The sequence below is a fragment of the Myxine glutinosa genome, chromosome 1, assembly GCF_964187855.1.
Source record: "Myxine glutinosa chromosome 1, kmMyxGlut1.1, whole genome shotgun sequence".
Lineage (NCBI taxonomy): Eukaryota > Metazoa > Chordata > Myxini > Myxiniformes > Myxinidae > Myxine > Myxine glutinosa.
In genome coordinates, this window is record NC_136261.1 from 36,717,855 (window position 1) to 36,735,857 (window position 18,003).

At 46.2% G+C, this 18,003-nt stretch overlaps 1 protein-coding gene across 5 annotated transcripts in view; it reads left to right on the forward strand.

Moving 5' to 3' along the window:
* Nucleotides 1–18,003, forward strand: part of LOC144889799 (protein mono-ADP-ribosyltransferase PARP11-like) — an 80,596-nt gene that overhangs the window by 1,652 nt on the left and 60,941 nt on the right. For 2 of the 5 annotated variants that reach the window (XM_078770998.1, XM_078771017.1), the window contains exons 1-5: nt 1–2,803; nt 7,862–7,954; nt 15,051–15,116; nt 15,471–15,711; nt 16,598–16,700. The exon at nt 1–2,803 is cut by the window's left edge. In XM_078770998.1, coding sequence (XP_078627124.1) covers nt 7,923–7,954; nt 15,051–15,116; nt 15,471–15,711; nt 16,598–16,700 — 442 coding nt within the window. In that variant the 5' untranslated portion in view covers nt 1–2,803; nt 7,862–7,922. Of the gene's footprint in view, nt 2,804–7,603; nt 7,729–7,861; nt 7,955–15,050; nt 15,163–15,403; nt 15,712–16,597; nt 16,701–18,003 lie in introns of those variants that run through there. The other 3 variants (XM_078771012.1, XM_078771005.1, XM_078771002.1) reach the window with 3 other exon arrangements.

The following is an 18,003-nucleotide window of genomic DNA, read 5'->3' on the forward strand; positions in this document are numbered from 1 at the left end:
CCTCCTCCCCTGAACCGAATGCCGGACGGACCCAACCTGCAGGCGACCAAACCACCCGAATTCATTGCTCGGCTTTGTGAAGCCGAGTTTTAATGATGTAATGACGCACCAAGGCTCAGAATAATGGACGAATAGGGGTAGGAAATTGATGATTGGCAAATTGTATTGGAAAAATTTGATGGGCAATTTGATTGGCAAAAAATTGGATGGGCAAAATTAATAGTCGAGAGATGCCCGATGTAGAGGGATGGTAAACCCACCATCCCTCACATCCACCCGGGCACATGAGCATTAGTTATGGGGTTATGGTGGTGAAAACCAAGCCAGGGAGGGTTTGGATAATTGTATAGGGAAATAGCTGACCATAGGTAACTGTAGAGTTAAGTAGCGACATGTACCTGTCGTGGGGACGTATAAATGATTAGATGGATTATAACGACGAGGGAGCGCAATCGTATAAGGGGCGACTGGGAAGCGCGAGTTTCAGAAGGGGGATAGTCAGCTTAGACGATGCAGTGTGTGTGAAGGAGGTGATTGAGCAGCGTATTGTGAAAAGTGTGAGTTGAGTGCGTAGTATTGAATGAATGGTCCTGGAGGAAAGACGGGTGCTTGATTTATTTTGATTGATTGATTTATTTGTTTGTTTGATTGTTTGATTTATTTGTGTTAAAATATCTGGTGATTGTTTTGTATACATTTATGTGAATGTGTGCTTGTATATAATTGGCATTAATTTTAAAAGGCTTCGGCACTATCGAGCGAATTTTTTTTTTAACTCCCAAAAAAACTTAAGTATATATTTTTTTTTTGGCCTACAATACTCCCAGGCACTCACTGATGAACCTCTGAAAGTTTGACGAAGATCCGTTCAGCCATCTCTGAGAAAAATGGCGACACAGACAAACAGACAGACAGACATACACACAGACAGACATCTCTTATATAGTAGATATTTGTTTATTATATTTTCCTAATATTTATTTGTTTATTTTTTCCAGTTCCCTTGTTGTTGAAGATGTTATCGATGGAAGAGCGTGTGTTGCTGGTTGTATATTACTTGTCTTACGTGAAGGAGGGAAATACACAGTGGAGGTGAAAATATTATTTTCAGAGCACTTTCCATTAAATGAACTGGATGGTATTCATAGAATACTTACCCTGCGCAGTCAACTTGGTGTGAGCCAACTCTTCTATTTTTGAACGTTTCTTTTTTTTTGATCCAATATGGCTGCCAGACCACGTGAGCGATGACATCATAAATTTATATTCTCTAAATAATTGTTGCATAGATCATGCTCAATAAATTTCAAACTGATCAGACTAAGCATTGTCCCTGTCGAATTATGACGTCATAATTATGCCACCAATGAGGTCATCGTTAACACCTATTCCCCATATGGAGTTCTTTACAATGAGCCACGTTTCAATTTTTAAAATGCTGACATGGCACACACTTTACTTTACTGGAATGCATACATAAATGTTATATTTTCATCAAACATCGTCTGAATTTCACCAAATCTGTTTGGGTCATGTGTTAATATACCTCAGCGATTGAGAAATCTGAAATCAGAAATTTAGTTGAGGTCAAAATGACCCCGTGAGGTCGCTTCGTACTTTGCCTGTTCGTGATGTGCAGTGTGATAATTAATTCCATGCCCAATCTAGAGGACTCTTCTTCTTCACACAATAACAACTTCTAGCTTCTAGACCGTACATCCAATCATCTTGAAATTTTGCACACTTGTTACACTTCATTACCTCTACTATCATATAAAGTTTCACGTTGATCAATGAAGTGGTTCAAGAGTTATTTGTTTTTCGTTTAATTATTTATATGTGCCAAACCACGTGACCTATCGCAAATACCAAAGCGTCATTCTAGTAGACTGATATGCTGAACACATCTGTGAGGTTTCCCCTCGATAGGATCAAAAATGAGGGATGAGCTAGGTTTTAAAGGTTTATGCTTAAAAACGTCATAACTCCGAAACCATGTGATGCATGACATGATTCTCGCTGACTTTTTTGTTCGTCATGGGTATGCGATTCTGCCTGTAAATTTTGGCCTCGATCTGTTCAGTCGTTTAGGAGAAAATTGGATTTTAGTGGTTTTTCACTCATAACAATATGGCGTCCGAACCACGTGACCTACGATGTCATTGTAATTTTATTTCTGCATCAATTTATACCGAGAAGATGCTCAAGAAATTTCATCCTGATCGGATAACGTTTTTTACTTGTCGAATTATGACGTCATAACGGCGGCACCTATGACGTCATCATTCACATATGTTATTCCGCCTAGAGAGTTATTTGCAATGAGACCTGTCTCAATTATTTATGTGCAGCAGTTTTTGAGACAAAGAGGTGCAAAGTTTTTTGTTTTTTTTCCAATATGGCGCCCGTACCACGTGACCTGTGACGTCATAATATTCACTAAAATATTCTACAGGAGGAGGCCCTCCTATGGTGAAAATTTCATGTCAATCGGACCAACGGTTGCCGAGAAAATGAATTTTTAAAATGCAGACACGCACGTACGTATGTACGGACCCGAATGCTTAACCCCGCATTTCGCTTTGCGAGCGAAGGGTAATTACCTTCCACTGCACAGCGACTTTACAGACAAACTATTTGGATAAGGAAATGAACCTATTTAATACCTGATAGACAACACACCCTTCTCTTGTCAGCATTTCCAACTTGACGTGGTCATGTGGGAATGAGGAAATGAATGCTTTGAGGAAGCAACTTTCAAAGTATCATTACTTGCTTCACCTTCTCTTCGTCAACATTGACTGTAAGTTCCATCTAATTTATATCTACTTTTGTTGGCGTCACTTACATAGTTTGATATTTTCCATCAGCGTTTCTGAGTTGAAACTTTTTGTTTATTAACATATTTTTACGACAACTTTCGTTTTGTTTTTCACCAGTTATTTTCTATGTTACAGAAATAATGTGGAATTAAGGTTTCGTTTTAGGAAGGAGACATTTCTTACAACCTCATGGTGATCAAAATATTTAGCATACTGTGTATCTAAACTGTATCGAAACCACACTCTCTGAACTTCTCCGCAAACCACCTCTAAATGCTAACGGTCATCCTGCTCCTCTCAGCCTCCTCCTCGTCCTGCCTCTCTCAGCTTTCTCTTCGTCCTGCCTCTCCCAGCTTCCCCCTCGTCCTGCCGCTCTCAGCCTCCTCCTCGTCCTGCCTCTCTCAGCTTTCTCTTCGTCCTGCCTCTCCCAGCTTCCCCCTCGTCCTGCCGCTCTCAGCTTCCTCCTCGTCCTGCCGCTCTCAGCTTCCTCCTCGTCCTGCCTCTCCCAGCTTCCCCCTCGTACTGCCTCTCCCAGCTTCCCCCTCGTACTGCCGCTCTCAGCTTCCTCCTCGTCCTGCCCCTTTCAGCTTTCTCTTCGTCCTGCCGCTCTCAGCTGCCTCCTCGTCCTGCCGCTCTCAGCTTCCTCCTCGTCCTGCCGCTCTCAGCCGCCTCTTCGTCCTGCCGCTCTCAGCTTCCCCCTCGTACTGCCGCTCTCAGCTTCCTCCTCGTCCTGCCCCTTTCAGCTTTCTCTTCGTCCTGCCGCTCTCAGCTGCCTCCTCGTCCTGCCGCTCTCAGCCTCCTCCTCGTCTGCCGCTCTCACCTTCCTCCTCGTCCTGCCGCTCTCAGCCGCCTCTTCGTCCTGCCGCTCTCAGCTTCCTCCTCGTCCTGCCACTCGCAGCCTCCTCCTCGTCCTGCCCTTCACAGCTTCCTCCTCGTCCTGCCCCTTTCAGCTTTCTGTTCATCCTGCCGCTCTCAGCCTCCTCCTTGTCCTGCCCCTTTCAGCTTTCTCTTCGTCCTGCCTCTCTCAGCTTCCTCCTCGTCCTGCCCTTCACAGCTTCCTCCTCGTCCTGCCCCTTTCAGCTTTCTGTTCATCCTGCCGCTCTCAGCCTCCTCCTCGTCCTGCCCCTTTCAGCTTTCTCTTCGTCCTGCCGCTCTCAGCCTCCCCCTCGTCCTGCCTCTCCCAGCTTCCCCCTTGTCCTGCCGCTCTCAGCTTCCTCCTCGTCCTGCCCCATTCAGCTTTCTCTTCGTCCTGCCGCTCTCAGCCTCCTCCTCGTCCTGCCGCTCTCAGCTTTCTCTTCGTCCTGCCGCTATCAGCCTCCTCCTCGTCCTGCCACTCTCAGCCTCCTCCTCGTCCTGCTGCTCCCAGCCTCCTCCTCGTCCTGCCGCTCTCAGCTTTCTCTTCGTCCTGCCTCTCCCAGCTTCCCCCTCGTCCTGCCGCTCTCAGCTTCCTCCTCGTCCTGCCGCTCTCAGCTTCCTCCTCGTCCTGCCCCTTTCAGCTTTCTCTTCGTCCTGCCGCTCTCAGCTTCCTCCTCGTCCTGCCCCTTTCAGCTTTCTCTTTGTCCTGGCGCTCTCAGCCTCCTCCTCATCCTGCCGCTCTCAGCCTCCTCCTCGTCATGCCTCTCCCAGCTTCCCCCTCGTACTGCCTCTCTCATTCTCCTCCTCGTCCGGCCGCTCTCAGCCTCCCCTCGTCATGCCTCTCTCAGCTTCCCCCTCGTTCTGCCTCTCTTATCCTCCCCCATGTACTGCCGCTCTCAGCTTCCTCCTCGTCCTGCCCCTCTCAGCCTCCTCCTCGTCCTGCCCCTCTCAGCCTCCTCCTCGTCCTGCCCCTCTCAGCTCCCGCCTCGTCCTGCCCCTCTCAGCTCCCGCCTCGTCCTGCCCCTCTCAACTTCCTCCTCGTCCTGCCCCTCTCAACTTCCTCCTCGACCTGCTCCTCTCAGCTTCCTCCTCGTCCTGCTCCTCTCAGCTTCCTCCTCGTCTTGCCCCTTTCAGCTTCCTCCTCGTCCTGCTCATCTCAGCTTCCTCCTCGTCCTGCTCCTCTCAGCTTCCTCCTCGTCCTGCCTCTCTCGGCTTCCCCCTCGTCCTGCCTCTCTCAGCCTCCTCCTCGTCCTGCCTCTCCCAGCTTCCACCTCGTCCTGCCGCTCTCAGCTTCCTCCTCGTCCTGCCCCATTCAGCTTTCTCTTCATCCTGCCGCTCTCAGCCTCCTCCTCGTCCTGCCGCTCTCAGCTTTCTCTTCGTCCTGCCGCTCTCACCCTCCTCCTCGTCCTGCCGCTCTCAGCCTCCTCCTCGTCCTGCCGCTCTCAGCCTCCTCCTCGTCCTGCCGCTCTCAGCTTTCTCTTCGTCCTGCCTCTCCCAGCTTCCCCCTCGTCCTGCCGCTCTCAGCTTCCTCCTCGTCCTGCCCCTTTCAGCTTTCTCTTCGTCCTGCCTCTCCCAGCCTCCCCCTCGTCCTGCCTCTCCCAGCTTCCCCCTCGTACTGCCTCTCTCAGCTTCCTCCTCGTCCTGCCCCATTCAGCTTTGTCTTCGTCCTGCCGCTCTCAGCCTCCTCCTCGTGCTGCCGCTCTCAGCCTCCTCCTCGTCTGCTGCTCTCAGCTTCCTCCTCGTCCTGCTGCTCTCAGCTTCCTCCTCGTCCTGCCACTCTCAGCCTCCTCCTCGTCTGCCGCTCTCAGCTTCCTCCTCGTCCTGCCCTTCACAGCTTCCACCTCGTCCTGCCCCTTTCAGCTTTCTGTTCGTCCTGCCGCTCTCAGCCTCCTCCTCGTCCTGCCCCTTTCAGCTTTCTCTTCGTCCTGCCGCTCTCAGCTTCCACCTCGTCCTGCCTCTCTCAGCCTCCCCCTCGTCCTGCCGCTCTCAGCTTCCTCCTCGTCCTGCCCCATTCAGCTTTCTCTTCGTCCTGCCGCTCTCAGCCTCCTCCTCGTCCTGCCGCTCTCAGCTTTCTCTTCGTCCTGCCGCTCTAAGCCTCCTCCTCGTCCTGCCGCTCTCAGCCTCCTCCTCGTCCTGCCCCTTTCAGCTTTCTCTTCGTCCTGCCGCTTTCAGCCGCCTCCTCGTCCTGCCGCTCTCAGCCTCCTCCTCGTCCTGCCTCTCCCAGCTTCCCCCTCATACTGCCTCTCTCATCCTCCTCCTCGTCCTGCCGCTCTCAGCCTCCCCTCGTCATGCCTCTCTCAGCTTCCCCTCGTCCTGCCTCTCTCAGCTTCCCCTCGTCCTGCCTCTCTTAGCCTCCCCCTTGTACTGCCGCTCTCAGCTTCCTCCTCGTCCTGCTCCTCTCAGCCTCCTCCTCGTCCTGCCCCTCTCAGCCTCCTCCTCGTCCTGCCCCTCTCAGCTCCCGCCTCGTCCTGCCCCTCTCAACTTCCTCCTCGTCCTGCCCCTCTCAACTTCCTCCTCGTCCTGCCCCTCTCAGCGTCCCCATCGTCCTGACCCTCTCAGCTTCCCCCTCGTCCTGCCCCTCTCAGCTCCCTCCTCGTCCTGCCCCTCTCAGCTTCCTCTTCGTCCTGCCCATCTCAGCTTCCTCTTCGTCCTGCCCATCTCAGCTTCCTCCTCGACCTGCTCGTCTCAGCTTCCTCCTCGTCCTGCTCCTCTCGGCTTCGTCCTCGTCCTACCCCTTTCAGCTTCCTCCTCGTCCTGCTCATCTCAGCTTCCTCCTCGTCCTGCTCCCCTCAGCTTCCTCCTCGTCCTGCTCCTCTCAGCTGCCTCCTCGTCCTGCCTCTCTCAGCTTCCCCCTCGTCCTGCCTCTCTCAGCCTCATCCTCATCCTGCCTCTCTCAGCCTCCTCCTCGTCCTGCCTCTCTCAGCTTCCCCCTCGTACTGCCGCTCTCATCCTCCTCCTCGCACTGCCGCTCTCAGCCTCCCCCTCGTCCTGCCTCTCTCATCCTCCCCCTCGTACTGCCGCTCTCATCCTCCCCTCGTCCTGCCGCTCTCAGCCTCCCCCTCGTACTGCCGCTCTCAGCATCCCCTCGTCCTGCCTCTCTCAACCTCCCCCTCGTACTGCCGCTCTCATCCTCCCCCTCGTCCTGCCGCTCTCAGCCTCCCCCTCGTACTGCCGCTCTCAGCCTCCCCCTCGTACTGCCGCTCTCAGCCTCCCCCTCGTCCTGCCTCTCCCAGCTTCCCCATCATACTGCCGCTCTCATCCTCCTCCTCGTCCTGCCGCTCTCATCCTCCCCTCGTACTGCCGCTCTCAGCCTCCCCTCGTACTGCCGCTCTCAGCTTCCCCCTCGTACTGCCTCTCTCATTCTCCTCCTCGTCCTGCCGCTCTCAGCCTCCCCCTCGTCCTGCCTCTCTCATCCTCCCCATCGGCCTGCCTCTCTCATCCTCCCCATCGGCCTGCCTCTCTCAGCCTCCCCCTCGTCCTGCCGCTCTCAGCTTCCTCCTCGTCCTGCCGCTCTCAGCTTCCTCCTCGTCCTGCCGCTCTCAGCCTCCCCTCGTACTGCCGCTCTCAGCTTCCCCCTCGTACTGCCTCTCTCATTCTCCTCCTCGTCCTGCCGCTCTCAGCCTCCCCCTCGTCCTGCCTCTCTCATCCTCCCCATCGGCCTGCCTCTCTCATCCTCCCCATCGGCCTGCCTCTCTCAGCCTCCCCCTCGTCCTGCCGCTCTCAGCTTCCTCCTCGTCCTGCCGCTCTCAGCCTCCCCCTCGTCCTGCCGCTCTCAGCTTCCTCCTCGTCCTGCCGCTCTCAGCCTCCCCCTCGTCCTGCCTCTCTCAGCCTCCCCTCGTCCTGCCTCTCTCATCCTCCCCATCGGCCTGCCTCCCTCATCCTCCCCCTTGTCCTGACCCTCCCAGCTTCCCCCTCGTACTGCCTCTCTCAGCTTCCTCCTCGTCCTGCCGCTCTCATCCTCCTCCTCGACTGGTCTTCCTCTAAGACCATTGATTGATCAATTGATTGATCTCATGGTTAAATCTCGTGTCACCGTGTCGCATTAAAATGGGTGCGTTCATCAAGTATTTTTTAACAAACGCCATTTGTCTGTAAGATTAACGTCGCATTATAATATTAGAATGTAGATACAATCTAAGATGGAGATGTTTCAAACACTCAAACTGAGCCATGTTGTGGTGCAGGAACAGCAACATAAACCAAGACGTCGTTTTCATAAGGCATTGGAACAACCTCTACGTCATCATGGCATCCGGTGGAGGTCATAAGATATCGAGGTTTGTCTTTCTGTCACATTGTGGGAGTCAGAATAATCACATTGTGGGAGTAAGAATAATCACATTGTGGGAGTAACAATAATCACATTGTGGGAGTAACAATAATCACATTGTGGGAGTAACAATAATCACATTGTGGGAGTCAGAATAATCACATTGTGGGAGTCAGAATAATCACATTGTGGGAGTCAGAATAATCACATTGTCGGAGTAAGAATAATCACATTGTGGGAGTAACAATAATCACATTGTGGGAGTAACAATAATCACATTGTGGGAGTAAGAATAATCACATTGTGGGAGTCAGAATAATCACATTGTGGGAGTCAGAATAATCACATTGTGGGAGTAAGAATAATCACATTGTGGGAGTCAGAATAATCACATTGTGGGAGTAAGAATAATCACATTGTGGGAGTAAGAATAATCACATTGTGGGAGTAAGAATAATCACATTGTGGGAGTAAGAATAATCACATTGTGGGAGTAAGAATAATCACATTGTGGGAGTAACAATAATCACATTGTGGGAGTAACAATAATCACATTGTGGGAGTAACAATAATCACATTGTGGGAGTAACAATAATCACATTGTGGGAGTCAGAATAATCACATTGTGGGAGTAAGAATAATCACATTGTGGGAGTAAGAATAATCACATTGTGGGAGTAAGAATAATCACATTGTGGGAGTAAGAATAATCACATTGTGGGAGTAACAATAATCACATTGTGGGAGTAAGAATAATCACATTGTGGGAGTAACAATAATCACATTGTGGGAGTAACAATAATCACATTGTGGGAGTAAGAATAATCACATTGTGGGAGTAAGAATAATCACATTGTGGGAGTAACAATAATCACATTGTGGGAGTAAGAATAATCACATTGTGGGAGTAACAATAATCACATTGTGGGAGTAACAATAATCACATTGTGGGAGTAAGAATAATCACATTGTGGGAGTAACAATAATCACATTGTGGGAGTAACAATAATCACATTGTGGGAGTAAGAATAATCACATTGTGGGAGTAACAATAATCACATTGTGGGAGTAACAATAATCACATTGTGGGAGTAAGAATAATCACATTGTGGGAGTAACAATAATCACATTGTGGGAGTAAGAATAATCACATTGTGGGAGTAAGAATAATCACATTGTGGGAGTAACAATAATCACATTGTGGGAGTAACAATAATCACATTGTGGGAGTAAGAATAATCACATTGTGGGAGTAAGAATAATCACATTGTGGGAGTAAGAATAATCACATTGTGGGAGTAAGAATAATCACATTGTGGGAGTAAGAATAATCACATTGTGGGAGTAAGAATAATCACATTGTGGGAGTAAGAATAATCACATTGTGGGAGTAAGAATAATCACATTGTGGGAGTAACAATAATCACATTGTGGGAGTAACAATAATCACATTGTGGGAGTAACAATAATCACATTGTGGGAGTAAGAATAATCACATTGTGGGAGTAAGAATAATCACATTGTGGGAGTAACAATAATCACATTGTGGGAGTAACAATAACCTAGAATCCTGGAGTAATCATTTTCTTTCATTCGAGCCGTTCCTCTTCATACGAGACAGGGGTTCTCTCCGATAAGTAATTTACTTCTTTTATTCCCTACTAATGTGGATTTGTTTTTAGTAAGGGCATTTTATGAGATATTTCACAAATCTGTTAACTAAATTGTTACCAAAAAATTTCTTCACCAATATGTTTGTAAAGGTGTGTAATAACATGTGTTAAAATGTTGAAGTTCAACTCCCGTGGGAAACCCAGAAAAAAAGCTGTTGAATTCGGGTACCGAAAAATTATTTTCGAGAATTTTTATTTTTTTAATCGGCCGTTAAGTAACTTATGAGGGGTCAAATAAGGGTTTTTCATGATTCTGAGTTGATTGTTAACATTTATATTTTCACTTTTACATTTACACACAAAGTAGCTTTTATTTCACATACATATATAATACTCAAGAGTTATTTCTCATTCACAATGTCAGAAGTTTCAACAGTCATTGTCTATGTCTTCTTCAGACTCAACAACATCATGACTGCAGTTTCTGCATGTAATGCCATTACAGACTCCACAGGCCGAGATGCACGTGACCCCATTCTTCTTGCAGCTGCATCGCCGGTTGCTGCAATCTCCATGACAATTACAGCTCGTGAACTGCAATAGCTCCTCAGGAGCCGTGGGGTCCAGTGTTGGAACTGGCTCATACCCATGCACACCTATTGTCCATCCATAGTCACTGGGGTTCAGAGACATGCTCTGTAGAAGGATCCAGTCCCGGGTCTGCAGGTAGGCACGGAGTGAATGTTGTGCAGCTGCACCCTCTGTTGGAGGTAGAGTCTCTGGTTTGATCACCCACCCCGCTGCCCAGAGTGTGTCACCTGGAGTGAGGAGTGGCTGATCATGAGCCAGGGAGGAGGAAAGCTCAGCGAGGGGGAGAAACATGATCGCGTTCGTTCCTATCTGTTTCCTGTTCGTAAATGGAATAATCTTTACTTCAGTTCCTCTCAGGATCTTAGCTTTGTCGAGTGCCTTCAACTTCACCCGGGGGAAAGCTGCTGTTGTCTGTGGATCTGGCAAAGGTGGTGCCGGAGAGGTGACTTCGATCCAACCCATTGAGTGAAAGGGAGTGTTTCCGTGAATAGAGACAATGTTTAAATCTATATTGTCTCCAACAAACTGAGTGACTGCATTGTTTGTTTCCCCAACCTCCATAAAGACCACCTGATCATTACTAGACAATTCACTTTCACTGGCTGGCACTTTGGCTGTCATCACTGATTGATCCTCAAGCGCAGCATCAACCGCAACCTCATCATTGATCTGTTCATCGGTTTCCTCCACAATGGTGTCAAGAGTGCCAGAAGTATCTGGAACATCATCGCCACTCCTACTATTAAGGAAGCAGTATTTGTAGTTTTGTGTCTCCGTGTAAGACTCAGTGTATCCCAGCCGGTGGAACTTGTTGAGCATCCATTTTGACCCAAATCTATGATCAAGTTGTATGGCAAGCCCCATTTGGTGTGGCAATACTCCAGACCGAGGTCGACAGGCCTTAATAAAATTCTGCCCCCAAACGGCAACTCTTTCGTCTGTCTTGACAATCGGTCTCAAGAACATCTGAAGGCTTGCAGGAACAAGTGTCAGCTGACTATCGATGTCAGTCATACTGTGTGTGGTGGGGTATGACTTTGGACCTAAATCAATCAAGGCAATATCATTGGATATGAACCTGAGTGCCGTCTTTATGATCTGAGTCTTCTCATCTCCATGGTCAAGATTAGCATGATTTCTCTCGCAGAATATTGTCGGTGCCATCTTTGAGACAGAGTACATCTGCCCTTCTTTCCTGTGTTGTGAAATACAAGGTGTCTTCGTATTTCTCGAGAAGTTTTATCTTTAGCCAATGCTTTGAATAAGAAAGGCTCTTCTCTGGTGACTGATCAAACTCCTGCAGCTTTTCATGGACTTGGTCCATGTTCATTACCCCATGCTCTAATTCTGAGTCTAACCATTCGCAGAATTCAATAAAAACTGCCTCTCGCTCCTCATCAATACTCCTCTGTCCTCTCTTCCTTTTTCCTTCCTCATCAGTCTTGGACAAACTGTCACCTCTCGCAAACATAAGTTTGCATCGCAAATGGTACAGTGTTTCTTCTGCTACCAAGTCGTTGATCCCTTCCAGGCGTCCAGTGACTTCAGTGCCCCAGTCATCCCCGCGACTCCGTGCTGTCTTCAGCAAGCTTGCCTTCAGTGTATCTGCAGTCAAATTATCTGGCACTCTGTATTTCTTTCTAGCTTGTGCTGGATTATTTTTGTAGAGCTGGGCTGGTTGGTTGCAAAGAATGCATACATCCTTATACAGGAGGTCAACTGACTGTGATCTTCTAGAACTGCAGCCAGTTGATGAACTGAACTCACAAGTAGTGCGTCTTCTCTTCAACTTTGATGACTCTTTCTCTGCCTTTGATGCTTGAGCTGACTTCTGGGTGGTTGCAACAAAGTTGTTGTACAGATCATTTTTACACTTCTGGTGGTACCTCAGTTTTCCTTCCTTTTGAGCCTCCTTCATATGTTCCACAACAGTAACATTTTCGACAGTTTCTGCTTGTTTCAATAAAGTTGAGTATCCCTTTGGAGTTGCCTGTATGAGCCTTTCACCTGGTGTATCCGAGCGTGCACAGATGAAGCAATTGAGCACAGGTGGAGTAACGTCTTCATCCATATTGCTAGACTCCATGTCCTGCAAAGTAGAAAATGAGATATATTTACAAATTATTTTTCCACAAAGGAGTCTGTGGTGAAATATAAATGTTAACAATCAACTCAGAATCATGAAAAACCCTTATTTGACCCCTCATAAGTTACTTAAGGGCCGATTTAAAAAAATAAAAATTCTCGAAAATAATTTTTCGGTACCCGAATTCAACAGCTTTTTTTCTGGGTTTCCCACGGGAGTTGACCTTCAACATTTTAACACATGTTATTACACACCTTTACAAACATATTGGTGAAGAAATTTTTTGGTAACAATTTAGTTAACAGATTTTCATATGTTTCCCTTACTATTTGCTCTAATTCATAAATATTGAACCTCATCAGGTGGGAATATTGGCTGCCTTTAACCCTTGTACAATTTCATAAAAAGACTAGCGGGTACACCCGACCTCCATGCAGGAGTGCCCTTCTAGGCCCAATGGGTGTCGAGCGCATACCCCCACCATACCAAACAGTTTGCGTTTTAAATCCCACTGATTGGTCAGATCTGCATACAGACCTCATCCAAAATCTAATTGGCTTGTTCTTGTCAACTACCCAACTCATCCACCAAGTTTCGTCTGAATCAGTCCATAACTTTTTGAGATATTGTGCTATATATAGTTTTTGGCACCGATCTTTCAATCGTGAAGAATCACTAACATTTTTGTATTCCGATCTGGATCTTCACCAAAATCGAATCAATTAGTCCTTGTCACATACCCAACATCTCCAACATGCTTCATTCAATCCATCCATAACTTTTTGAGGTATTGAGCTATATATACTATATAGTTTTGGGCTTTATCTCTCAATGGTGAATAAATCAGTCAAAAAGTTATCGTAGCGGATCCGGGCTTCACCAAAATCTAATCATTTTGGCCTCGTCACTGAGACGGCCTGTCCACCAAATTTCGTCTGAATCTGTCCACAACGTTTTGATATATCCTGCTCATGGACCGAAAAATAAACAGACAGACAATCAGGGGTGAATACATAACCTCCGCCCACCTTCATTGGTGGAGGTAATAGCATCTACAAGAAATTGCAAAAAAAATTCGAAGTTGTTTTTGACAAAATATTGAAAACTATTTTGCAGAAAAGCAAATTCGGGGCCCCACGAGTATACCCTGAATTTTTTATGTCGATCGGCCCACGGGTTTTGGAGTAGTTACCGGACATACAGACACAGACGCACATTCGCTGCTCTGTTTTATATGGAGGATGACTTGTGGGGTGCTGCGGTGCAATAATAATTCACTTTGTAGCTCAAAACGAATCCAGTAGAAGTCCAGATTGTTCCACTTTGAAAGTCTCTGCCACCTTTATGGAAACTATGATTTGTTTCCAGTTGAAAACACAGATCATGGTGCAATGGATTAATACGATTGGTTATAATGGTCTCTACATTCTCAATGAAATATCCAATCAATGGTAGGTTTGTGAGGGAGTATATAATAAAATAACTCCTGCACCTCAACTGTAATGGCGACTATGTGCCCCCTGTACCACAAGAGTACTTGCTGCAGAGGTATGGGGGGGGGGGGGGGGGGGGGAGATGTGTGTTGTATATTTGTGTGTGTGTGTGTGTGTGTGTGTGTGTGTGTGTGTGTGTGTGTGTGTCTGTGTGAAAGAGAGAGACAGAATTGTGAGGAACAGAAATGAAAAAAACGAGGTGTGTATGTGTGTGTATGTGTATGTTCGTGTGTCTGTGTGAAAAAGAGAGAGAGACAGAATATTGTGAGGAACAGAAATGAAATAAATAGCACCGCAAAGCAGGCGTAACCCCTCAGCCCATGCATGGTGGAAACCAATTTCAAGATGGCTGCCGTGGCGGCCATATTGAAAATCGCAGCGCACCCATTTTCGAAAGGAACCTTCCTCTACCCATCCCTAACACACACTGCAAAAATGGATTTAATCGGACAAGCTGTTCTGCTCGAAATTGACGGAAACCAATTTCAAGATGGCTGCCGTGGCGGCCATATTGAAAATCGCAGCGCACCCATTTTCGAAAGGAACCTTCCTCTACCCATCCCTAACACACACTGCAAAAATGGATTTAATCGGACAAGCTGTTCTGCTCGAAATTGACGGAAACCAATTTCAAGATGGCTGCCGTGGCGGCCATATTGAAAATCGCAGCGCACCCATTTTCGAAAGGAACCTTCCTCTACCCATCCCTAACACACACTGCAAAAATGGATTTAATCGGACAAGCTGTTCTGCTCGAAATTGATGGAAACCAATTTCAAGATGGCTGCCGTGGCGGCCATATTGAAAATCGCAGCGCACCCATTTTCGAAAGCACCTTCCTCTACTCAACCCCAACAGACACTGCAAAAATGGATTTAATCGGACAAGCTGTTCTGCTTGAAATTGAGGTAAACCAAAAGTTGACGGACGCCCGGACGACAATACCCCTGAGCCCAATTTGGGCTGAGGTGTGAAAACGAGATGTGTGTGTGTGTGTGTGTGTGTGTGTGTGTGTGTGTGTGTGTGTGTGTGTGTGTGTGTGTGTGTGTGTGTGTGTGTGTGTGTGTGTGTGTGTGTGTGTGTGTGTGTGTGTGTGTGTGTGTGTGTGTGTGTGTGTGTGTGTACCTAGATGTTAGAGAACATGACGCATAGATGAGTTTCTGGCGTGGAAGGGGGGGTGCAGGTGCTATTAGCGGCACACTAATAAACAATATGAATTTTGCTGCTTAGGGGGGTAAAAAATAACTGACTCAAACTCAGGATTCTATTTTGTGAACCCAATCCCGCAAATCTAACAATGAAGTGTTTTGTCTTACTCAGTTTCGAGGAAATTGTTGGACTTGTTCTTCTTCACAATGTTTTGGAGCAATGTTCCATCATCGAAAGGTAAACGTGGAAGTCATTTTTCCAACATGGTCGAGGATAAGTTTAAGTGCCCCGTGCTGGATTATACAGGTGTTTACAAACTAACTAATAATTGTAATTAGTGCATTGTTAATTACAATTTGTTCATTGTCAGAACAATACATAGTAATGCATTGTTCTTTTGACGTCACTGCTCGTGTCCTGAATTTAGAAGAAAAACAAATATTGTATTGAAATTGAGATTCCAAATAACCGAAGGAATGAGAGGTTATGTTTTTGCATTTTATGTTTGCTGTTGTAACGCATAGAAAAGGTGTGAACAGAGCAAAAGATGCAGAATGAAAAGTTTACTGTTAATACGTGTTGTTGTCGCAGCAGCTCTTCATCAGAAGATTCTTCAGAGTCTGAGGCAGATGAAGATGAAGATGAAGAAGATGAAGATGAAGATGGAGATGAAGATGAAGATGAAGATGAAGATGAAGATGGAGATGGAGATGGAGATGAAGATGGAGATGAAGATGAAGATGAGTTAATTGCACAGAATGTGCAATCAGAGAAAGGTGCGACATGGTGTTGGCAAGAAAACGATGGTCGGTGGATCGAGTACGACACCAAGGTGGGTCATGGACATGGTTGAGGATCCAAAAATGTCTTATATTTACTGTGAATGAGAGAATGAACGAATTGATTATGTGCTCATTATTAGACAACGCGTAAAAAGCCCTTCAAAAATGACGGGTTGGAACAGTTTATTCGACGGTGCAGCCACGTGGGAATGCCAAAGTCTGAAGCCTCAGCCGAGTGTACACCTGTGCATAGTCCACCTGTGCTTATATCTTCTTTATTTATGAGAAATCATACGCATGTAAATGAACACTCGTTTTACTATGTGCACCTTGCACATCATGTGCAGCAAGTTTCACCTCCCTGCACCTTGTATTTTTTTTTTTTTTACATTTCTGTACACCGCCCTTCAGGCTCTGTTTGCAGGCCAGCGTCTACAATTCCAAAAGCAGCCACATTTAATGACTTTGATGGAAAATGGTTGACGAGTTTGTTTTATCATCAAAAATAGACTTGAGTGGACACACATTAGTGTTAAAAGTTTTATGACAAATAACTTTCTTTACAGAGTTCAAACGGGTTGGAATCCTGGTGTTGGGTGTTGGTTTATCCCTGGTGTTGGGCTAGCGGCTAGGGTGCCGGCTTAGGATCCCAGGATCCTGGGTTCGAATCCCGGTCTAATCGTTGAATTAACGCCAGGGGGGTTGACTCAGCCTGTCATCCTTCCGAGGTCGGCTAATTGAGTACCAGTTCACTGGTAATTCCCTGCTTGTCGTTAAAGGCGGCAAAAAGGGTTGGCGTCAGGAAGGGCATCCGGCCATAAAACATTGCTTCAAAAAGGGGACCGAAAAACAACAACAACCACAGTTTCCGAAAAAGGCCAACCCCCGCTTGCGGGGAAAAATGGCCTCTAAAGGTGTTTTTTTTTTTTTTTACAGAGTTCAAACATTGGTTCAGAAGACATTGAGCAGGAATTCCAGCGTGGTGTGAAGAACAAGGTTTTCCACGCAAGAAAATACCTGTACAAGTTGGATTTCTCATGTAGGTACCAATGAAATACTCACGATCTAACCATTTGTACACAAACTACCGATGAAACATTCACCATTTAACCATTTATACACAAACTACCAATCAAACACTCACCATCTAACCATATATACACAAACTACCGATCAAACACTCACCATCGAACCATATATACACAAATTACCGATCAAACACTCACCATCTAACCATATATACACAAACTACCAATCAAACACTCACCATCTAACCATATATACACAAATTACCGATCAAACACTCACCATCGAACCATATATACACAAATTACCGATCAAACACTCACCATCGAACCATATATACACAAACTACCAATCAAACACTCACCATCTAACCATATATACACAAACTACCAATCAAACACTCACCATCTAACCATATATACACAAACTACCGATCAAACACTCACCATCGAACCATATATACACAAATTACCGATCAAACACTCACCATCTAACCATATATACACAAATTACCGATCAAACACTCACCATCTAACCATATATACACAAACTACCAATCAAACACTCACCATCTAACCATATATACACAAACTACCGATCAAACACTCACCATCTAACCATATATACACAAATTACCGATCAAACACTCACCATCGAACCATATATACACAAATTACCGATCAAACACTCACCATCTAACCATATATACACAAACTACCAATCAAACACTCACCATCTAACCATATATACACAAACTACCAATCAAACACTCACCATCTAACCATATATACACAAACTACCGATCAAACACTCACCATCGAACCATATATACACAAATTACCGATCAAACACTCACCATCTAACCATATATACACAAACTACCAATCAAACACTCACCATCTAACCATTTATACACAAATTACCGATCAAACACTCACCATCGAACCATATATACACAAACTACCGATCAAACACTCACCATCGAACCATTTATACACAAACTACCGATCAAACACTCACCATCTAACCATATATACACAAATTACCGATCAAACACTCACCATCTAACCATATATACACAAACTACCGATCAAACACTCACCATCTAACCATATATACACAAACTACCGAAAAAACACTCACCATCGAACCATTTATACACAAACTACCGATCAAACACTCACCATCTAACCATATATACACAAACTACCAATCAAACATTCACCATCTAACCATATATACACAAACTACCGATCAAACATTCACCATCTAACCATATATACACAAACTACCGATCAAACACTCACCATCTAACC